Genomic DNA, 24,449 nt, shown 5'->3' with positions numbered 1-24,449 from the left:
ACTGAATGGTAACAATATAAGTTGAGTACCACACAGCCAAAGTCATTTTCTTTAATAGACAGTACTCATTTGTATATACAAATCTGGATATATTTGGTTAAAAAATCAATTTTAAAAATCTGATAATTACACCTTTTAAGTAAACCAAAGCATACAGTTTAATATAGAGAATTTAAACATAGTGGCTTCTAGAAGTCACGTTCTATTTAAAAGGGCTGTCCATGTTGTATTCGTGTTTTCGTTGACAACTTGCCATGTCTTCAATAAACTAGTTTTCTACCAAATATGAAAGAGTTCTGTTTATTTCAAGAACTCGTAACTTTTTCCCAGTGTTTTTTCCCACTTGGGTGAACGTGTTCAAATTTGTCTTTGTTCAACACTGCAGTCATGGTTACCCAGTCGTCCTTTCCAGAGATAGAGATTGATGAGGAAAATATGTTGTGATTCAACATGTGACTGTCTGCTGATGCCTCTTACTTCCGTGGCAATCTTGACTTTTTCTGAATTCTGAAACGCCACTTTGCTGTCTGGATAATGAGGCCGCTAAGCAAGTGACCACCACAGAGCACAGGCTCCTGCTTTACAAACGACCACAGTAAAAGCAAGAACCTTTTATGCCAGTTATATTGTGAAAGAGCTAAGACTTTTTAAGTAATTTTCTTCATGACTGTATAACATTCTCCATAACTGATGACACTGAAGCCATTTACTTTCTAGATCAAAAAAAACAAAAAAAGTCAAAGCTAGAAACAGGAGGCTAGGCTAAGTGAACTAAGCCCAGATGATGAATAAAAGTTAGATTACCATTAGGTTAGGATATTTGGCATATTTGGTTCAGTAATGTATTTTGCCAATTTATTTTTAATTAAATATTTTTCAGCTACTCCAAGGAGGTTCAGAGCAGATACTACGCTCTCTCCATCTCCAGAAATCCCTTTCATCCTACAACTATATCCATGTAGGAGCTCAATTAAAGGTGAGAGTTTCTTCTTTGAGATTGTTCAGATGTCGAATCAAAGAATCAGAGGGACATTAAATAATTATCTGGTCTAGTCTGCTGCCTTTAGGCAAACGAATGACTCTTTTATTCTGTTCTATTTTTTAAATTCTCAGGGACAGTGATTCAATACATTATTGACTCAACAACTTTGCATAATAACACACTACTATATTTTGTCACCATCTGACAGGAAAGAAGTTTCTGTCTTGTGATCTTGTGTTTTCTTTTAATTTTTGACCCTATTCCTTTTATTGTGACACTGTAAAAAACATTCATATGACAAGGCAATCCACCTCAAAAGAAGATACACCGTATGATCTGGCCAAAGGCAAGTTGATAAGACAAAAGAAAATTTAAAAGCACTTTGGTTGAAAATGAGTGTCAAAGATTTCTGTTCACTGTTTTTTCAAATATTGATTTTGATATATCCTAGAAATAGTTTTGTGACCTTTTGAGCATTTCTGTTCAGCTTTCAAATTTTTCCATTTTTCCCCTTCCCTTGCGTGCAAGCCCTTGAACGCACATATGCAAATACTCTACTCTTTTATTTCTAATTAGTTGTGTGCTAGTCATTTTACAGCTAATCCTAATATAGTAGTTTGTTGATGATAGGTTATAAAACAGTAATTACCATATTATCCTATTTTGTTTGGGGAAAGGTATATAAATAAATAAAATAAGATATGGAGAGAAATAGACCAAGGTTTTAATTGTTAATTCTGGATGGATGAGATTATGGATATTTATGTTGTTCTGCTTCTGATTGTGTTTTAAATTTATTCTGTAATAAAAAATGTATTGCTTTTGGAGTTGGAGGAAAAGTAAATGAGTTTATAAAAGGAAAGAATCTAAGATGTGAGAGCTGTTTCTTTTTTTAAAATTTTTATTGTTCGTTTTAAGCTAATTATACCTGCATTACTAGTTTAGCTGTATTTTTATTGCGGTGCATAGAATTAAATGATATTTAGTGTTTTGCAGTTAGTTTTCCATTGTTTGCCATTTAAGTTGCATGAACTTTTTACTTTTACAATCATCTGAGAGCAGGATGTTTGGCTGAAAATTAATTGAAAACAAACAAAACAAGAATGGGCAACACTCCAGCTTTCTGAGACTAGGCCAGAGGTATTTAAAGATGTGGAAAGGATTATAAAATCAACACTTAAAAAGCCAGTGACCGGAAATATTCCTTTTTAATCAAATTGTCTTATTGACCAAATTAATTTTGGCCAGATCGTGTAGAACCCCCACAGAAAGTGAGTATTAAATTAACATTTAGCCTTTTCTCTAAGCTAAATTTAGCTTTGGCTCTCTTCTCATCAAGTCTTCTACTCTTAATCCTCCCCCCTTTTTTTTCTTCCTCTCTAATAAAAACAAAGAAGTAAGACATGATCATAGTCAAAACCTAAAATAAAGATGAACCAAAAGCAAACAAAAATACACAAAAGCTTACCATCAGAGAAAATTATTGATAACAGTTTATGTGTATATATTTGTAAATGGAATCAGACAATAAATCCTGATTAAATAAACCTGCTTTTATTATATTACAATATAACTATTAGTATCTTCACATGTGAACAAATATAAATTAATAGAATACTTTTAATAACTATGAAGATTGCACTCTATGTATCATAATTTTACTTAACTATTCTAAAATACAAGAATTATGTACAATCAAGATACTTTGGGTTGCAGGTGTGATAAGTCCCCATTAAAGTCTCTAAAAACCATAAGGACCATAATTATCTCACATAACAAGAAGCCCTGAGATAGGGTAGTTCCAGAGTTAGTTAATTCAGTGCCTTAACAGTGTTGATAGGGACCCGCATGTTGTTTGCTTATTTGTTTCTCCAACTTACAACTCTGCCGTCCTCACTGGATTTGGCTTGTCCTCTTGGGCTGATTTTTCTCACGGTCCCAAAATGGCAGCAGCAGTCCCAGGAGTCACAGGCAGAGGAAATGTTCCTGGCTTATGTCCCTTTATTAGCTAGGGAAACCTCATGTCTTATTGATCAGAATGGCATCACATGCCCATGGCTGACCAGTCATTTGCTCAGGAGAATAAGATCACCGTGATTAGTTTAGAGCAATGAAGATTTACCTCCAGAGGCTGGTGGGAGACCAACCCCGAAGAACACATGCACCTGGAGAGGGGTGAACAAATCAGGGTCCTATCAGCAAGAAAGAAATGGGGTGGGAAATGACTGTTATGTAAGCAGCCAGCAGTCCCCCACAGTAGGACATGTAGATTTTTGGTCTAATTTCCTTGCAATTTCATGTTTGTGGCTCATAATAATAGTAACATCTGATACTTATCGAGTGCTTTTTACATGCTAGGAACTAGAGAGGTGCCTTATATAAATCCTCATTCAATTCTCACAACAATATTGTAAGAAATGTATTGTTATGCCCATTTTACCCATGAGGAAATTAAGATGCAGCAAGGTTAAGTTTCTTGCCCAAGGTCAAAGAACTAGTAGGTGGAGGGTCTTGCCTGGTTGTGTCCTGGACACTAGAGGAACATGTGCCCATCAGATAGAAAGAACCCCTTCCTGTGCCCTTCCTAACAGGTGAGCATCAGGCCAGGTTTCTGTGTCCTCACCAGAGGAGAAACTCATGGAGGAAAGGATCAGTCAGGCCCTCTGGAGCTGCTGCTTTGGGAAAACTTCTAAGATAGGCAGTTACCATTGCTTTATTGGGAATTTCTGTGGACACGCTTGTATTTCCATCCTGATGGCTATTGCTCTTCACGGCAGGTGGGTCATCTCTGAACTCCTGTCTTAGTCCAGTAGGGCTGCTACAACAAAAAAGCCATAAACCGAGTGGCTTATTCACAACCAGTCTTGACTTCTCACAGTTCTGGAGGCTGAGAAGTCCAAGATCAAGGCATGTGTAGATTTCGTGTCCAGTGGGGGCCCACTTCCTGGTTTGTAGATGATATTTTCTCACTGTGTCCTCACACGGTGGAAGGGGCAGGGGAGCTCTTTGGGGTCTCTTTTATAAGGGCACTAATCTCATTCATGAGGGCTCTTTCCTCATGACCTAATCACCTCCCAAAACATCCCACCTCCTAATACTATCACCTTGTGGTTAGGATTTCAACACATGAATTTTGGGCGGACACAAACATTCAATCTATAGCAACTCCCTGTACCAGTGAGAAGGTCTGATGCACCAAGTGGTTATTGACTGAATGAAAGAGTAAAGTTACAGCCCCAGACTATTTATTAACTTGCTGACTGATTGAAGTCGGCCACTTTGCTTTTGGGGGCCTGCTTTTCCTCACCTGTGAAATTAAAAGATTGACCATACAAGAGTGGGAGTGTTGTTCTCAGTCTATACCAGACTATTTGTAGAAGAAAAAGCCACAAATGGCAATAGCCAGGCATGTGTCTTGGATTCTCCCACAGTAAGAGTTTCCATTTGTGATCTCACATCTCACGCCACTTGTTTCACTCGTCACGGAACAGCAGTCAGCTTCTCTGAGCCAACTCAGGACTTGCTCCCTCACTGAAGGTTCCAGAAAAGTGCATGGTGCTTATTTTGGGTGACAGTGGCTCACACACAGGTGGGCATTGTGTGTACTGAATGATGTTGCTACCCCTGAGATGGTTTTTTATTTTCTCTGGATACTTATTATCCCCTCACTGACTTACTACAAAGGCATCAAGACCTTAGCTAAACTTGAATTTAGTCTCATAATTGTTGGATTTTAATGCTCATATGACATGTCAGTGACTTAAGTTTCCTGTTTTCATTTCTAGTCTACTATCAATGATGCTGCTGAATTCAAAGTAGTAGCTGATGCCATGAAAGTAATTGGCTTCAAACCTGAGGAGATTCAAACAGTGTATAAAATTTTGGCTACTATTCTTCACTTGGTGAGTAGGGACGCCTCTCAAAGTCAGTTGCCTCCCTGTGGAGACAGGATGCTCTTTCAGAAGATTTTGTTTTTTTCCCTATAGATTTAAAAAGTAGTTTAGACAGAGAAAATTTCACTCACATTTTGAAGAGATTACTATATTTGTGGTTCTCCCCATCATTTTATAATATTATGAGGGATTTTCCAAGCCACCATAGGTTTTGAGACTATGGCTTTAGTTTACTTCCCCTACTGGTATGTCAGACTTTGAACTGGTTAATTTCAAGGTTAGAAGAATTCAGTAATGATGTGGCTACCATGGTACAAGCTAAAATCTTTTGATCAGAATAAATTTCTAATAGCATTTGAAACATAGAATCATAGATTATTAGAACTGGAACTTTGATCGTCTCATTTTACAGCTTGGGAAATAAGCCCGAAAGGGCTGGCATGACTGACTCAAAGGCATAGCCAGTTCATGGCAGCCAACACTGTAGACCGAGTGACCGACTTACGGTCCAGTGGTTTTCCACAGCAACACACCAGACTCTGAAGAAGTGAAGAACCATGTGTCGGAATTCTTGCATTACTATTTATATAATTAAAGTTGTTTAAAATGTAATGAACATGTAACCTTAACCATAAACAAGGGACAACATGGATTCAAGTCTGGAATAAAAATTACCTTTCACTTTAATGAAGCAAGATTGAACTCTGCAAGAATCAGAAATGTGCAGGACCTATATGAAAAATATTACCTAGTAATATAAATGATACCTTGAATAAATGTTTTTGGCTAGGAAGACTTTAACGTTATAAACTGTCTCATTCTTTCAACTAGTTTATAAATACAGTGCAACAGTGTTCTTCAGAATCTAAATAGGAATTTTGTTTTTAAGTTGACATAATGATTCCAGCATTTACCTGGAGCAGTAAACATGTAAACAGAGCAAACAAAACGTACTGAAAAAGAGAGGTAGGGTAGGGGGAGGGGAGGAGAGGAGACATGAGTAATTCTACCAGATTTACAAGGATAGTGAAAGCCATAGTACTTTCAAGCTTGTTATACAAATTCAGCACCAGATCCATCAACAGATTACTTGATGTGCTGGACCTTTGGTAGATGGTTAGTAACTATTTATTGCTTATTGAATGAGTGGAATATAAATAGACCCCCAACTTGGGGGGATTAAATATATAATAAAGGTGGCTTTTCAAATCAGGAGGAGAAGCTAGACTATTCAATAAATGATGTTGGAACAACTAACATACCATCTGAAAAAATAAAGTTAGATTTTTGCTTTGCACCACATAGCAACATAAATTCCAGGTGAGTTAAAAGCTTAAATGTAACAAAAAAAACTATACGTATGGGAAGAAAATATTAAATATTCATAAAATCTTTGAAGTAGGAATGATCTAAGTGTGACACCAAAGAAAGAGAAATCCAAAGCAAAGAATTCATAGATTTGACTACATAAAAATATAAAACTTCTACTCATCAAAAACGTATACTGGAAATTTTATAAAATAGATGAGTGTCTGGAAAAGAAAAAAATAGATGATGTGCTAGGTGTTTATGTGTTGAGATATGGAATGTATTTAGGCAAATAGGTGCCACAAACAAGGTCACTGAATTAAACCTTAAATTGGCAAATACATCCCTGACATAATCTTTCAGAATCTCATTGAAAATGACGTGTCTTGTTTTTTCGCTTTCGGTGTAGGGAAATTTAAAATTTGTAGTGGATGGTGACACGCCTCTTATTGAAAACGGCAAGGTAGTGTCTATCATAGCAGAATTGCTGTCTACCAAGACGGACATGGTTGAGAAAGCCCTTCTTTACCGGACTGTGGCCACGGGTCGAGACATCATTGACAAGCAGCACACGGAACAGGAAGCTAGCTACGGCAGGGACGCCTTTGCTAAGGTGGGATTCTGGCTTACCTTCTCTCAGCCTGGTCTTGATCTCAGCTGCAGCTTTAGTGAACTTCCATGAGGATATGTTCAGACGTTCCTCGAAAGTAGCTTAAGGCTTTTAAAAACCATAATGGTACTTTTTGGCCATCACAGTCTCCATAAAACCCCCTGACTGTGAACATCCATGCCAGAAAACTTTCTGGAAAAGCAGAGGAGAACTGACTGGCAAGCTGAAGATGTGATGCTTACTTCTCAGGGCCCATTGCTGCGGCCTCTCCCGGCCCTCCCTCCGTTTTGCTTTCGTCACCCAGGAATGCTTCATGGAAGTCCCCTTCAAGCCACCTGATAGAGTTCTGATTCCCTGTGTTTCATGTCTGTGTGTGGTGATGGTACCATAACTTATGAACCTTCCATCTCTTAAGTCGTTCACTTGTTCCCTTTCTCTGCCACTGCAGACAATGCTGCATACCCTTGTCCTCTGTCCCTCCGCTCAGGGCTTGTGTTTCCTTTGGACGGACTCCCAGGCATGAACTTGCTGGATCAGAGGACACACTGATTTTAAACTTTTAAATTACTGATTATATGGTTGTACAGTAATACCTCACTGTTAGTTTAATTTTCATTACTAGTGTATTTGAACTTCATTTCCTATTTTTATAAAGGAAAAATAAAGTTAAAAAAGTAGATTTAAATACTTACACCTCTTCTGAGAATTTCCTCGGTATGTCCTTTGTACAGTTTATTTGGGGCTCTTATGTTTTTGTTATCAATTTGTAAGAGCTTATAACTTTAACCCTTTGTCTATTTTCTGTGTGGCAAATCTTTTGTTTTCCCAAGTCTAACATTTTCTTTTCTTTTTTTTTCCCTGGTTGATTAGATTGCTGTGTATTCTGTTTTTTACTCTGGTTAGTCTCAGGCTTGGTTTTGTAGTCTCAGGAGGAATTTGAATTTATCCAAGTGCAATGAGAGTGGAGAATTTTAAGCAGGGGCAATGACATTAAGGTTGAATTTTTAAAATGATCACTCTAGCCTCAATATGGAGAATCTTGTGGGGAGGTAGGGTGAGAGTGGATGCAAGGAGCCCATTAAGGGGCTGTTTCAGTCATCCAAGAGAGAGATGATGGCAGCTTGGACTAGGAAGGTGCAGTGGAGATGGGGAAAAGAGGATGATTTGAGACAGACTGTACCTGGAAAATGAAATCCACGGGACCTGTTTGTCTGGGGAATGGGGGAAGCAAGGATAATTCCTTAACACGATCTGGCTCCAGCCTCCCTCTCTGTCTAATTTCATGCCATATTCCATCCTCCTTTCTTCACTCCAGCACATTAGTCTCCTCTCAGGCCTCACAGGTTGTCTTTATCGCTTTCTCCTTCCAGCCACAGGGCCTCTGCACGTGCCGTTTCCTCTGCTCGGATTGCTCTTTGCTCCCCTCTCACCTGCTGAACTCTTACTCATCCTTCTGATCTCAGCCCACTTTCCCAGAAAAGCCTTCCCTGGCCTCTCTGAACAATGAACAGGTTAAATTCTCCCCGGATCCCATGCACCTCCCCTTTAGTTGTATGCGTGTGTGTGTGATTTTTCCCTCACCTTTCTCCCTGAGTTCCCTGGAGACTGAGACCATGTTTATGTTTCTTAGTACTGTCTCTCCAACAAACCGCACATGGTAAGTACTCAGCAAATATTTGTCAAATGAATGAATAAATTCCTAAGTTTCTGTTGCCATTTATTCATGGTTGGAACAGTTTTTAGAGGTGGGAAGGCAAGAGTCCTAACAGGACACAAGTTTGAGATGGCCATGAGACATCTAAGAGTGTTGTCAGATAGGCAGTGAGCATGAGTCTGGAGCTCAGAGGAAAGGTCTGCACTGGGATAATACATTTGGGGGTAGAGTCATATTACTATTGTCTAATATTGGATGATATGACTTAGAGAGGAGGTGTTAAAGAGTGAAGAGAAGACCAGGAGGAATTCCAACTTTTAGAGGTCAGATGGAGGAGGAGACCCTACCAAAGGTCACCAAGGAGCAGCCAGTGAAATAAGAGGTAAATTAAGAAAGTGTGGTATCATGAATCCCAGAGAGGATAATGTCTGAAGAAGAGAGTGGGACACTAGGTTGAGTGGTGCCGAGTATCTGGATGAGATGTGCATATAGAGGCACAAGACAGAGTCTATAAGGTGCTCCAGTGCCTGATGAGCCATTTCAGTGGAGTAGTAGGAGATAAGCAAAGACTGGAGAGGACCAAAGAGTAAAGGGGAAGGTGAAGAATGGGGGTGATGTGTATAGATATGTATAGTTCAAGAGGGCGGGTAGCTGAGGGGAAATGTTAAGGAAGGTTTTCTAGAGATGTGACATTGCAGAGCAGGTTTGTATCAGAACGTGAAGGTGTGTTAGTGTGTGGTGCCTTTGTCTCTGTATGACTTGGCATGTGTATCCTTGTGCATTGGATGTGTGTTTGATTTTCAAGGAATTTCAAATTGTGGCCTTTTGGCTCAGACCTTTATTTAGCATTGTAAATCAATATTTATATTTTTAGAACCCATAGAGCTTTGCTGGCACATAGATATTAACTCCTTGATTCCTCACTTGCAGGAGTTGATCAGATTAACAATAAAGCAATGAAGTGCTTTATACCAGGGAGTAGGCAAAGTATTGATAGAGCTGGGCACAGAAACATACCTGGAGAATGTGGTTGGAATACAGTGCATGTAGTGACCGATAAAAATCTCTTAAAATTCCAAACTATTTTGTTTTGCCTACATCATGTTGTTTTTTTTAACAGATGATCTGTATTTCTAATTTTTCTGCTTAGGATAATAGCAGCTATCGTAAGTGGTAAGGAGAAGGTGGATAGGAATTTCAAACTTATCCCAAATCTAAACAGAGGACTCATTCTCACATGGGCAAGAGTTCACAATGTTGTTTTCCTCACAGGCAATATATGAACGCCTTTTTTGTTGGATTGTTACTCGCATCAATGATATTATTGAGGTCAAGAACTATGACACCACAATCCATGGGAAGAACACTGTTATTGGTGTCTTGGATATCTATGGCTTTGAAATTTTTGACAACAACAGGTAAACCGGATAAGATACTTAAAACCCTGCTGTTTATTTTTTATTTATCTGAACCTAATTTATTCCTTTTCTTGCAGCTTTGAGCAATTCTGCATCAATTACTGCAACGAGAAGTTGCAGCAGCTCTTTATTCAGCTGGTTCTGAAGCAAGAACAAGAGGAATACCAGCGGGAAGGGATCCCCTGGAAGCACGTGAGTGGATTCCTGCGGAAACTGTCTTCCTGTGTTTCCCATATTATTGGGAGTATCGAATCTTATCATTTTAGATATTTTTAAAATCTTCTTGGATACATGAAACACCTAAGTCTTAGCTTTCCTTTTTGGGATTTGTGAATACAATCATTTTCAGGGTTGACAGGTGGGATTTCTCTAGTCTGATAGACTCCCTTGTTGGTGCCCAGAAAATACTGAGTTATTATCAGTAAATTTAATATTTTCACTTTATGGCTGATATGACATAAGTTTTCTGGTTCACATCTGTCTGTTAGAGTTTAGTGTCATAAGTTATTCGGAGCAGCACTTTTTGTCTTAAATTTGCTGAACTTTTCTCCAAATGTAATTTCTTCTTCCTCCTTTTCTTCCTTTTTGTCCTCTTATTTCTTCTTTTTTCCTTCTCTACTTTTAAACTGAATGACAGTGTATTGTCTTAAGTTAATCTTATTCCTGTTCTCTGAAACCCAGGCGTGAAACACTTACGTTAACTTTTATTACTGTTGTCTTTCCATGGTGTCACACTTCAGTTATTACCTCTCTTCTCGTGGCTCTTTGTGACTTTAATATTTGTCAGAATTGAACTGGTCTGGTAAGATATAGCCAGAAAGTATGACTGGTCGAGGGTACAAACCCCAGAGACCACAGATAAAAAGAATGGCCATTAGACCTCCTGCTCATGATAGAAATGAGCCTAGTAATTTTTCTTTTAAATTTGTATTTTTTTTTAAAGTTTGTGCCGGGGGAGTTTCGAGAGAAGAAGGGGAAAAAAAACTTTAACCCCTTCTTTTCTCCAAACTCCCCCGGCTCATAGTTGTGTATTTTTTGGTTGTGGGTCCCTCTAGCTGTGGCATGTGGGACGCCACCCCAGCACGGCCTGGTGAGTGGTGCCAGGTCCGCACCCAGGATCTGAACTGGCGAAACCCTGGGCCTCCGAAGCAGAGCACACAAACCTAACCACTCGACCGTGGGGCTGACCCTTAAATTTGTATTTTTAAACAATTTCAAGAGCAGACTTAAAAAATGCAAAACCTTCTGAGTTTTCATAAGTTTCTGTGTTTATAAAACTGTGTTTGTCCTCTTGCCAAATAGAATAGACAATAAAAATAAAGTATTTGTTTTTTGATATTCAACATAATATGGTAAAAAACTGAAATGGTATATTTAAATTACTTTAATATTTTTTCCCACCTTCCTACTTTCTGTCTCCTCTCATTCAGAAAAGAAGGCAATGGTATAATATATAGCTTTCCTGACTCAAATCGCATCTTTGCCTTCCATCATGTGTTAAACAGAATACCATAAAAATGTTTGATCAAGTATATTAGTATAAATTTCACCTATTTACAAATAAACCAAAGGGCATCTTGTTACTTTATAATAGGATTGCCTACAATTTTGATTTACAGAGTAAACTCTCATAACATGTTTAAGATGTAATTCAGTTCACTTCAATTCAGTTCGGTTTATATGCAGCTTTCTTTGAATGAGTCTGTTATATAATACACAATTATAACCGAAGCTCAGATTTTTATAGCAAATTTAACCATAAGACTTATGTAGTTGCAATTCAGAGACACTGGTCAAAATTTCCTTTCACAATCAGAGTATCAGATTCCACAGGCATATTGATAAAGGAAAAAGTCAACAATTGCAGTAGCCTATCCCAGACATCTGAAAAAGGAGCAAAACCTCTAAAAATACAAAAATCATTAGCAAAATAAACCAGGAAATATGTGTCCAAGAGGGAACAGAAGGCTGACCCCAAGGTAACAGTTACTGACCATAGGCCAGGTCCCCTCAAATTAGAATCTCTGTTCTGAGCAAGTATGTCCTTAAAAACCCCAAATTTCTGAACATAGTGATTATTTTTTATTATTATTACGGAAAATTTCAAATATAAGAGCAGAGATCATAATGTAATAAACTCGATGTACCCATCACCCAACTTGAACAGTTATCAGTGGATTGCCAGTCATGTGTCATCTTAACCCACCCACCCCCAGATTATTTTGAAGCAAATCTCAGACATCACATTTTTTCATCTGTAAATGTTTCACTGTGTTTTTCTAGAAGATAAAGACTTACAGAAGCCATTACCACATAGTGTTATCACACCTAAAAAATTAACAGTAATTCCTTAATATTGTCAAGTAGCCAGTGTTCACGTTTCACATTTCCTCAGTTGTCTTATAGTTTTTTTGTTTTGTTTTTATAGTTGTTTGAATTTGGATCCAAGTAAGGTTCTTACATTGTGATTGGTTGATAGGTCTCTCGCAGATCTATAGACTTTTCTCCTCCATCTCTCCTTTCCCCTTGTCTTTTGTTGAAGATAATGAGTCGTTCGTTCTCTAGAATTTCCCACTGTCTGGATGTTGCTAATTGGATACGCAAGGCGTCATCTAATAAGTTTCTCTGTTCCGTGTTTCTCCTTGGTTGTTAGATCCAGAGTCTTGACTAGTTTCTGGATCAGTGTTTCTCTACCAGTCTGTTTCGCAGGTGATATGTGAATCTCCGTCGGGAGGTTCATAATGTCCGGTGGTCTCTCTAACTGATTACTTTTAAGGGCTTCTGGTGCTGTGGTTTACAAGTCATTTTTAGCTGCTGAGAACTTGATTCTCAGACACAGAGCTGCTCTGTTTGGAGTGGGAATGGGAGGCCCAGACCGCTATGCCCCTGAGCTACCGCGTCACCTCCCTCCTCGCCCCCGCGTCCCCTAGGAAACCTCCTTGGAATCCCAGGTTGCTGGAAGAAGCTCGTGTAAAAACCGTGACTGTAAGCAGTGTTTGAAGCAACATGAAACTTACAAACTAAAAGTTACTGGACTCTTTGGGAAAGACTAATTGCTTTTAGTTATACAGTTGGAATTTTAGGAAACTTAATTCTTTTGTCCCTGGGACAAAAGACTTACGCTTTAATTCCGTAGTCCCAAAGTCTAAGACTTCAGTTATTTATTTATTTTCTTTTAGGAAGATTAGCCCTGAGCTAACTGCTGCCAATCCTCCTCTTTTTGCTGAGGAAGACTGGCCCTGAGCTAACACCCATGCCCATCTTCCTCTACTTTATATGTGGGACGCCTACCACAGCATGGCTTGCCAAGCGGTGCCATGTCTGCACCCGGGATCCAAACTGGCGAACCCCAGGCCACCAAAGCAGAATGTGCACACTTAACCGCTGCACCACCGGGCAAGCCCCAAGACTTCAGTTATTAATTAGTACAAAGTTACTGCTTTTTGAGTATTTTAGGGATTTTTTTCCAAAGATGGAAATAATTTCTCCCCTGAATTAGAAATGGAATAAATGCCCACGATAAAAGTAAATATTTAGACCACGGCTTCTCTACCTCTTCACTACTGACATTTTGAACAGATAAGTGCTGTGAGGGCTGTCCTGTGCATTGTAGGATGGTTAGCAGCATCCTTGGCCTCTTCCCACTGGATGCCAGTAGCACTCCTCTAGTCAAGACCATCAAAAATGTCTCCAGACGATGCCAAATGCCCCTGGGGGGCAAAGTCACCCTCTATAGAATCACTGATTTAAACAAACCAGGAAAGTATAAAAAAGAAAGTAAAAGCTACCCAGTTTGCAGACTTTCAGTCCATGGAATACAGAAGAGAACTTGGAAGACTAGGAATGGAGCTAAAAGCTACAGAGAGGTAACTGGCGTGAGTCCTTGCATTTTAAATAGCATGGAACAGGAATACATAAGAGATTTTAATCGTCTATTATGAGTGTATAGATCTCACAGAAGGTAATGGAGACAACGCTCAGTTTAGGTGCCTTTTAAATGAGATGAGACGCATCAGTACACGAGATTAAAATGTATGATGAGCTGCCTATCTTCAAATGATACGCAGCTGGCCTGAGTTAGGCCACTCTGTGCCCTCTATGTGTGTATGGTGATATGTATGCTACCGGCTATCAGAATAAACAGGTGTAGAGGAGGATTTTTGTATAAACTTTGTGTGTGTTGAAGTTGCTAAAAAGCCAGAAGTGGTTTACAACTGTATTCACCTCATGGAAGTAAATGAAAAGCCTATTCTTACCTTTTATCACTACTTACATCTCAGAATTAAATTTGTTGTATTATACCCAGAAAAGCATGACAACTCTGTTATACTCACACATGCTCTTTAATTTGGGGGAGACTGGAGAAGATGCCCTTTTGGATTCGAGTCATCCAGGGTCGTATAACTAAAAATGCGAGTTTTGTGTAATAGCTTAACCTTGTCAAGTTATATATCAAATAATACTTTGAGGTTATTTGTTGGTACTTAGTAAAATTTGGGTCTTGTGGTTAATGGCTGACACACTGGGGGGTTGAGAGTGTGAAAGAGTAAGGTTAGGTGCAGGATCTGGAGACAGGATTAAAACAAGAGTTAGTGATGGGAGGAACATTTATCTACTTTATAATTTTTGCCTTGAGCTGTACTCATGTAAGAAAGGTGTTTCATGTTATGAAGTCAACAAAGAAATTAAAAAATAAACCTCTGATAGAATGTGTACTCATTTTGGTGTTAGACCTCATTAATGTCATTCACGTATTTGGCGTTACGGTAGCTTTGCTTAAACTCCGGACACATGTGTAGGCATTGGTGTTTTACCTCTGCTGGTCTCTGTTCTGTTTGGGATTGCTTCCTTGCTGTGTCCTACAGATTGATTACTTCAACAATCAGATCATTGTGGACCTTGTGGAGCAGCAGCACAAAGGGATCATTGCAATCCTCGATGACGCCTGCATGAATGTAGGCAAAGTCACCGATGAAATGTTCCTCGAAGCACTTAACAGTAAACTGGGCAAACACGGTCATTTTTCCAGCCGAAAGGTAATGTTTGATGAGAATTCCTTTTGATCTGTAAGATTTTACTCATTGTTTGACAGAATTAAACAGCCTTATATGTTGGGTTAAAAGAATGTCCACTCAACTAAGAAAGGCCATAAGCGTCCATTAAATGATTTATTGCTGTGGCTCAATTCTGCCTCTCTGGTTTATGGGATGATGAGATTGATAAAAATCAGAATAACCAGGAGAGGGAGCTCCAGACTATTCAATTTGCTAGAAATAGGAAAAATGAACACGATTCTTTAGAAAGCATGATGTCATTTATAACCAATAGGTACAGAGTCCTTGTTCATGTGCTAGAATTTTGCTCCTGCATCTGATAACTCTGGCACTGAGAAGAGCTTTTGTCCTTGACTTTCTACTGTAATCCTCAGTTATAAAATGTGGTATGTGCACTCTGCCGTAGTTCCTCAGATTATGCGACCCTCTTGAAAACAGAGAAATTCTAGCTGTAATTCTGATTGTTACAAAGAAACTCATTCCTTAAATGAATGGGCATCCTTTTAACTCCCTATTTTTCACATCCTAACACTGTTATAAACAGATCACATTTCTGTAACAATTGGTGGCACTTGTGTTATCAGACCTTTGTGCTGTGCCTTGCGTATCATATGTTGCCATAATATTTGTTCTAGGAGAGACACACCATCATCCCTGAGTGTTCCCTGCAAATGCAGTCTCATCTAGCAACCATAAGCTGAAGGCAAAGCAGGCCCCATGTGCCTTCGCTTCCACGAAGAAGGGAGCGAACGTCTCTGCTCGTCCATATTTCCATGTGAATCTATGACGCACTGCTATTTTTAGCATGAATAAATCTATTTTCTAACTCTGTCACCTCTGAAGTTATGTAATCAGAACAGCAAGATTCCACATTTAACTAGTTAAAGCATAAATCATCAAGAAATAGATTACTGGCTGATATTTGTTTCAGGCCAGTTTATTTCTAAAATATTCTGCTTGGTCTGTACCTGAGGAGTGGCTCGTAGCCCTCCTGCAAGTCGGCTTTCAGATCCTCCGGTCTGACCTTTGACATTAGGGTTCTGATTAGAGGTTTTCCTTCAGTCACTCCCCGTTCCTAACACAAGTGCTTAATAAGTGCCTCTCACTTTCCAGGTGTAATCCTGGGTGCTGGGGACGAAGCAGTGGCAGTGAGCAAAGTTAGAAGCAGCCTAAGTGGTTTAGAGTGATGCTTTTGAAGATAGCATGGTTGAGTACACGGGCAAATGTCCTGTCTTTGAGGGACGGGTTATCAATGTCCTTTATAATCACAGCTCAGAGTTGGGAAGACTCGCCTGGCATTGTGCTTACCAGATGGTAGACAGTCAGTGTTTGTCAAACTGAATTGAATTGGTCACGATCATACCAAGTACATCTTATGGAATATTGAATTTTAAACTAAAACATGCAAGACCCCACTTCTTTTGAATAAGTAACTGTGAATCTCACATGAGAAATCACCTCATTTTGGTATGTTTCACCTTGGCCATTTATACACCTGCATTAAATTTATCAACCAAATATTTTGAAATACCATCTCATCTTAAGGCAGCAACTGTACAAAGTACTTTTAAGCAGTTGCTACTGATTTGATAGAAAATGCTAAACAGTAATATATTCGTGGAGACAGGCTTTTTTTTTCTTTTCTTTTCTTTTCTATTTTTAAATGTGGGCACCCAGGTTTCCGCAACTCTCAGACCAGGTGGCTCCTTCCTCAGTGTCATCCCCCAGACAGGTCCTGAGATGGAAATTTTTAAAGTGTGTTCTTTTCTGGGATTTTTGCCTAATGAAGGAAAGAAATGAAATAACCAGCTGTCAGGATATTTTCATCACTGTGAATCTTTCTGCTAAATAAGGCTATTGTCCTGTATGCTAAGCCAGGTATCACCATTTGCTACTGGTTGCTGATTAACTAGAGTTATTAGCATGTTAAATAAGAGATTTCTGGCTTGTATTTATTTAGGAGCTAAATCGTTTCATATGCGTTAAAGTTGCCATGGAGAGGCAGGCAAATGATTCGATAAACCATGAAATTACCATTTAAAATATCATTAACATATAAAGCTAAATGATAAATACGTAACTATTATTTTTAAAAGGTAAACAAAAATCTAAAATCCTTTGAGTTCAGATCAGTTGAGACTTTGCACTATCTGAATGTAAGAATATTCAATTAGTGTAGACAGTTCTTGGGTCCTTTTATGTTGGGAGTTTTATAAGTAGAAGAGTTTTGTAAAAGTGGTTAACGAGAGAGAGAGAAGGAAAGAGGAATTAAATGTTTTGGAGACCTCTCTGTATTTTAGACACTGTGGTCTCCATAGTTCATTTAACCTTCAGAACAACTCTCTAAGTAATTATTAAAGGAGACAGAGCATAGATGGGAGAGCCAGGATTTGAACCTCAGAAATCTGACTCTAATTTCCTCTAATTATTCCCCTGTTGGATTAATAGACTAATTATTCTTTTAACAGTCTAGTTATTAGCAGAGAACCCACCATCCCGGCTGGAGTTGTTTGATACCTAACACTACAGTCTAAGTGGTTTTTGTATATAACTGGACTCAGTGCCTTATGGATCCATAGATGTCTGCTTTAGAATCTATAGGATATCAAGTGATCCTTCACAGGGCAAAGAAGTCTAGGTGCTCCTGTAACAAGGAAAATTGCAGACAGGTGTGGAGGCCATCAGGACTATATAGAACTGCCTTTGCCTTTCCATAAAGTGTTCCTCTTCAGTGAGAAAGAGCTGCAGAAGGTTGATCTTCTATAAATTGATAGACTAGGAGTCCCAGCTTAGCAGAAGACAGATGAGCCAGGCTGTTGTGTGCATAGGAGAGCACAGATGTTACATTCGGTTCCAAGAATCCTTCCAGAGCTACCGCTAACTAGCTATGTGACCTTGGGTCAATTACCTAACCTCTTTGAGCCTTAGTTTCCATGTGTGTAAAAGAGAGCCCATAATACTTTAAATATCAGTTGTGAGGACTGAATGAGATGTATGTGCCTAGCAGATAACAAACCTTCAATATGGTCCCTCTTTAGTGGAACATGGGCGGTCAGAGTAGGCGGGGCTGTGTTAAGATAGTAGCCAAGATTTAAGTGTCATAGCCAATAGAAGTCTATTTCTCTCTCAAGGAGTGAGACTTCTTCCATCTTCTGACTCTTCCATCCCCTACGTACTATCCTTCTCTGCATTCAACTAGTGAGAGAAGAGAAGAGCACAGAGGAGGATTGCCTGCTTCTTACCAGCTCTGGCCTGGAACAGCCTCACCCAACTTCCACTCACCTTCCATTGTCCAGAACTTGGTCACTTGGCCATTTCCAACTGCAAGGGTGGCTGGGAAATGAAGTCTAACTGCGTGGTTTTCTGGTGAAAGCTCACAGTCTTTACCACATAAGCCAAATATTTAAATCAAGCCCCATGCACTGTGACTTCATTCAGAATGATATCATGATTTGTGACATTATTATCGTTTTATATTAAGTTGGAATATATTTTTAGGAAAGTGAAAATATCTGTTTTCAAAATCATCTCCTTCTTGATTTCTTAGCTCTGTGCCTCAGACAAAATCCTGGAGTTTGATCGAGATTTTCGAATCCGACATTACGCAGGTGATGTAGTGTGAGTATCTTACTTTGGTACCTAACATGGTGATTCACATGCAGGTTCGCTTCAGAAAATAGAACCAGGGAAAACAGAAATTATTTTCCTATTCATTTGCATTTTTCAGTCATTTTGTACGCCAATATATTATAGTCTCTTCACTAAAAAAAAAAACTGGCATAGCTTCATTCATTGCTTGCTTTTCAAACATTTATTGAGCGTACACTGTGTGGCCATGCACAGTTCCTGGCATAGTTGGCACTCAGTCAGAATCAACTGATGGGTAAGTGAATCATGGAAGTATGTTAAGAACTGGGATAGAAAGATGGATAAGATGGGCCTCTCCCTGGAGAAGCTAACAGTTTAGTGGTAGATACAAATAGATACATGATAAATCACTGTAATGGAGGATGGAAAGGATTAAACTAGAGACGCACAGGCATTATGCAAATATTGAGGGGGAATCATTAACCCACTTGGTGGAGGAAGTGATATCCATGCTGAGTCCTAAAAGTAAAAGAGGCTTAGTCAGGGGAATGAATTAGGAGAAGGGGAGAGAGAAGAGGGGGCATTCCAAGCAGAGGAGGCAGCAGGCGTGCAGGCCCAGGCCTGAGTCACTACCGTGTATGAAGAACCGCAAGTAGTTGGGTAACGATATAAACAAAAGCTAATTTTTCCATATTCTTCTTCAAATAACGTTTGAAAAAGTAAAATTCTCACAAGCCACACTTTTCTGATTGTAATAAAAGTAGAAATTGATATGAAAATATAACTACCTTAGTATTTTAGTTTCCTAGGGGTGCTGTAACAAATTACCACAAATTGATGGCTTAAAACAGGAGAAATTTATTCTTTCACGGTTCCGGAGGCCAGAGGTTGGAAATCCAGGTGTTGGCAGGGCCGCACTCTGAAGGCTCTAGAGGAGGTGGCTGTAGGCATTCCTTGGCTTGTGGCCGCATCACTCCAGTCCCTGCCTCCGTGGTCGTGTTGCCTCCTCCTCCTCAGTGTGTCTGTGTTAAATCTCCCTCTGCCTCTCTCTTAAATCTACACCTGTGATGCCATTTAGGGTCCACCTGGGCAGATATAAATTTCTCCTCTCAAGATCCTTAATGTGATCACATCTTTCACCATGTAAGGTAACATTCACAGGTTCCCGGGAATTTGACATGAAGGCCTTCCGGGGGGCATTTTTCACCCTGCTACATTTAGTATGCTTTAACTGTCCACTGAACACTGCTCCTTACCTTCATTTTGTTTGAAGTTCTCTGTTTTCCTTTCTCCTGATTTTTTATATTAGGAGTCCTATTCATGTAACCCACCACAGGAAGAGATTAAACAACAAAAAAGCGATGATCATCTCTAAATGCCAAAAAGGCATTTGAAGAAATTTTAGTAGCTGTTCCTGATTTAAATTAAAACTCTAGAATCATAAATATGGCTCAAAATTGTCACCCCATCTGTCAAGTTAGCCGTTACTGCTGGAATGGCACCATTCTCTACTTTTTCTGGTCCTGTTTCCAGGTTCCAGAATCCTGAAGAGGGAAGATCCAGTACCATACAGATATCCACCCTGAAAATCCAGGCCTCGCTTACAGGGTACTTTGATGCAGCTGAGAATGGCAGAAAAGTGGAGCTGACAGAGGCCCTAGAGACCAACTTGGCCAGCACCTTTGTCTTACAGATGAAGAGACTTATGCCGAGTGTGTAAAATTCTTACCCAGGGTCGCACAGCAAGTTTATGGAGGAGCTGAGACAATAGCTAGGTTTCCAGACTCCCAGTCCAGAATACTAGCTGACCACCTTGAGGGATATGCCATGCCTCAGACTTCCCCTTCTCTCCTTAAGCCCGTCAATCCTTTTCTAGATTTTCTCTGGCCATCTTCTGTGCATACTACACTTTGTAAAGTATGGTCCTTACCCACAAAGATCTTTCCATGTGAGATACATACAGACGTATATAGGTGTGTGTGTATGTTTATGTGTATCCCGTGTATAAATACATGCACACATGCATACACACATACATTTACACACATACACTGATATAATAAAAGATGATTTAAAATAATTGCCATGTGAATAATAACAAGTGTTGTCAGAATTCAGAATAAGAGAATGATAAAATACTTCTGTCTGTGTGTGATAAACCCGGGAAGGCTAATGCTGGTCCTTAGATGCTAGGAATTATTTTTATAGGAAGAAGTGGGAAGGGTGCTAAAAGTTTTCGCAAAATAGCAACTAGGTCCATTTGACTGGCATGTATCCTTTTTGTAGCATAGAGAAGTAGAAATGCCTGGAAAAGTAGATTGAGATCAAATCACAATGAGTCCGAAAGCCAAAGTAAGGACTTTGAAGTGTGAATTTTGTGGGCTAGACAATAGACTAAGAGTCAAGAGACTTCAAGGGTTCAGTCAAAAGTGACTTGAAGGTATTAAGAAGAAGACTCAGGCTGGAGGAGGCAAGGAAATAATTTTGGACTTGGTGACCTTTCAGTGCCTGTGGGCAGCCCAGCCTGAAGGAACTTTCTTGCAGAATTAAACATGTAAGGCTGAAACACTGGTGAGGGGTCAGGGTTAGAGATCTGAGAATTGTCTACATTGATGTGATTGTCAAGGAGGAAAAAATAGACAGGCAAGAAGGTAGAGCTGTAAGGAGCAGCTTCATCTAGAGTTACCATTTGCTCAGCCTCCTGGCCTCTGTCTTAATCACCCAGAATCCTCCATTGCTTTTTTATGCCCAACACTGAGTTTACTCCTCCTAGAGTCCATACAGTCACTGCAACAGAACAGCTCCCATTCCTGCCTCTGTCACCAACTGCAATCTTAGCTAGACTTTCCAGACCTTACTCATCTCCCTTCCTCCAAACCGTGAATACTGGCCTCCTGATTTTCTCTCAAGAACTCCATGCATGTGCCTGCTTCTGTCCCTTCATTTAATCTGTTTCCCTGTGTGACCTGCCTTCCTCTTTCTCCTCTGCTTATCCATATCTTACCATCCTTTGCAGTTCTTCTTGGATTCTTTTATCCCACCCTGAACACACTGAGCGAACCTTAGGCAAGTCACTTGACCTCCCTACGGAAGAGACTATTAGTTCCAGTATGTTGCTGTTTTGCTTTTATCTTAGGAATGCTGGATGATAAATACAGCTATCTTTTTAAAAGTCATCTTCTTGAGGTAAGCAATAAACCAGTAGTAAATGATGATCTTAATCATAGTGATGGTACTGATGTTTGCCCCCTTTTTGAGGAATAGAGACAGCTTCCCCTCTATTTAGTAGGTAAATTTGGTACCCTTTAACACAGAACAAGGTGGACAATATCAGCTTTATAGATGATTGATTGCATAATTGACAGTGGAAAGGCTTGTAAACTTCTAGAAAGCTTAAATGTGCATCTTGCTTGGTGAATAATGAGTGTTTTCTATTTTTTTCTCTATTAGCTATTCTGTCATTGGTTTTATTGACAAAAATAAAGACACTTTATTTCAAGATTTCAAGCGCCTCATGTATAACAGGTAGGATTGAAATTTTATTATCTTTACATTAAGCTCTTTGACATATATATTGCATAATATATATGCACATGATTGTTTTTATGTGACAATTTTAAGAGTTTCTGGCCAATTTTACAGTTATGCTTGATTATGATTAATAAATAAAATAATATATTACTTTATGATTATAAAATCTATAAACTTAGGGCAGGAACCTGCTACTAATTTGATTTCCCTTGGGTTGCCTCAGTTTCTCTGTTCACTTCTGGCATCCCCACTAGCTAGGCCAGTGGCCATGGGAGAAGTGTCAGATAACCCCTGGCCCAGAAAGCTTTCCTCACTCAGATTCCCACTGTAGTGTCTTTGCCCCTGAAGAGGCCCCTTAATATCAAAGTGACATCTAGTGTCAGTGATGATAGATCCTGAGTGGACAGAATCTTCTCACGATCCAAGAAAATGTGAAAAAGCTGTGACAAAATAAAACCAGGCAAAGAATGGCAAGTTCACACCCAGTATGGATGCTTTAGAAAGAAGGCCCGTGAAGAAGCAAGAGGATTCTTGGCCGGCTGCTTCTTTTGGATCAGAGAACTGTAGTCCCTCATTTATAAAGTCTGCTCAGTCAGTTGGTCAGTAGATCTTCCAAAACGTATTGAGCACCTCTGAGCTACCCATCCTTCTGTGCTCTGGGATATAGCTCTGACAAAAATCCCTGCCCTCGTGGATCTTATATTCTAGTGGGGATGATAGTTAAACAAGAAAACAACTAAATTTCAGGTACTAACAAGTTCTGTGACAAAAGATAAAGTAGTTAAGAGGTTGAAGGGTACAGACAAGGAAAGGCAGGGGAAGCGTTCTAGATAGGGTGGTCAGAAAAAGCATCTTAAAAGAGCTGACATTTGAGCAGAGACCTGAATGAAGTGAGGGAGCAAGCCATGAACATGTGAGCGAAGAGCATTTCAGGCAGAGAGGACAGCTAGGACCAAGGTGCTAAGGTGGGAATGAGCTTGCGTGTATTGAGGAAGGCAAGAAGGCCAGTGTAGCTGCAAACAGAATGAGGCACAGGGAAAGTGGTACGGAAGGAATTGAAACAGGTCGACAGGGCCTGGATCATGAAGAGTCTGTGAGCCAAGGTAAGGATGAAGTATGAAGGGAAGCCATTAGAATTCGTGATGTGATGTGCTTTATATTTTAAGGAGATCACTAGCGCTACTGTGTACAACACATACCATAAAGAGCAAGTGTAGACATGGGCAGGCTGGTTAGGAAGCTAGTTTAGTAATCCAGGGTGAGACCTGGATGGTAGTGACAGAGATGATGAGAAGTGATCAGAGTGGGTGACATTTTGAAAGTAGAGCCAACGAGACTTGCTGATGGATACGATGTGTAATATGAGAGAAAAACAGAAAGCAGTGAGGCCTGAGCAGTGGGGAAGGGATGCTTGATGTCGGGAAGACAAGAGGAGGAGCTAATTTGGTGGGGAAAGTCAAGAGTTTTGTTTGGAATATGTGATGTCGGAGGTGCATATTGGATATCCAGTTGAAAATGCCATGTGGCAATTCCGTGTATGCATCTGGAACTTAGGGTGAAGGTGAGAGTAGAGATACAAATTCACAGTCATCGGTATATTGATAGTATTTAAAGCCATAGACTAGATGAGATTATCTAGGGTGAGCATAAGTAAAAAGTAAGAGAGAAGAGGTTGAAGGACAAATCCCTGAGACACTCCAACATTTAGAGTCAAGCGAGAAAGGAGAAACCAGCAAAGGAAGCTGAGAGCGTGCCAGTGAGATAGGAAGAAAACCAGGAATCTGTTGTTTCAGAGGCCCAGCCGAGAAAAAGGTGCTTTAAGAAGGAAAAAATTGTAAACTGTGTCAAATACCGTCACAAGCAGAGTGATGTGAGGACCAAGGTTAACCGCTGGATTTGCTAACATGGTCAGGGTGACTCTTGACAACACTGGTTTCAGTAGAGTCATGAAGACAAATGTCTCTTTAAAATGGGTTCAAGTGAATACAGAAAATGAGAATGTGGAGACCTTGTGTTCAAACAGTTCTTTCAAGAAGTTTTGCTGTAAAATGATTCATCCGTGTCAATGTTGAAGCCACCAAGAACGGTGATGGAGCTATCATCACTAGAAAGTTACAGATGCATGGGAATGTGAGAGGGGACCCATGTAAGAGCTGGTCGTGGAGAAAAGGGACTTTGAGAAAGGAATTTCAATGCCTGATTTATCAGGTAAGATGCACTCATTTTGAAGGACAAATGACAGAGTCTGGCATTGCTCTGTGTTACAAATGTCAAAAACTCAAATTGGAAAAACAGTCTCAGTTGGCCAGTGGCAGTGTCCGGGTGTGTTGCCCGGAGAAGGCAACTGGGCTGTGTACCAAGAGGTTGTGCAAGGTGGCATTCATTGCCTTGGTGAATTCATCAGAGGTTCA

General features: G+C 39.7%; 1 protein-coding gene across 4 annotated transcripts in view; it reads left to right on the top strand.

Moving 5' to 3' along the window:
* The window catches only part of MYO1D (myosin ID), a 320,801-nt gene that overhangs the window by 92,432 nt on the left and 203,920 nt on the right, over positions 1-24,449 (top strand). For all 4 annotated transcript variants that reach the window (XM_014862184.3, XM_044744534.2, XM_044744537.2 and 1 more), the window contains exons 6-13: positions 881-976; positions 4,768-4,884; positions 6,593-6,796; positions 9,720-9,865; positions 9,943-10,057; positions 14,731-14,901; positions 18,467-18,537; positions 21,958-22,032. In XM_014862184.3, coding sequence (XP_014717670.1) covers positions 881-976; positions 4,768-4,884; positions 6,593-6,796; positions 9,720-9,865; positions 9,943-10,057; positions 14,731-14,901; positions 18,467-18,537; positions 21,958-22,032 — 995 coding nt within the window. The remainder of the gene's footprint in view (positions 1-880; positions 977-4,767; positions 4,885-6,592; positions 6,797-9,719; positions 9,866-9,942; positions 10,058-14,730; positions 14,902-18,466; positions 18,538-21,957; positions 22,033-24,449) is intronic.

This window comes from Equus asinus, chromosome 13 (assembly GCF_041296235.1).
Source record: "Equus asinus isolate D_3611 breed Donkey chromosome 13, EquAss-T2T_v2, whole genome shotgun sequence".
NCBI lineage: Eukaryota > Metazoa > Chordata > Mammalia > Perissodactyla > Equidae > Equus > Equus asinus.
The sequence above is the reverse complement of the archived record's forward strand: the minus strand, read 5'-3'. Positions and strand labels throughout refer to the sequence as shown.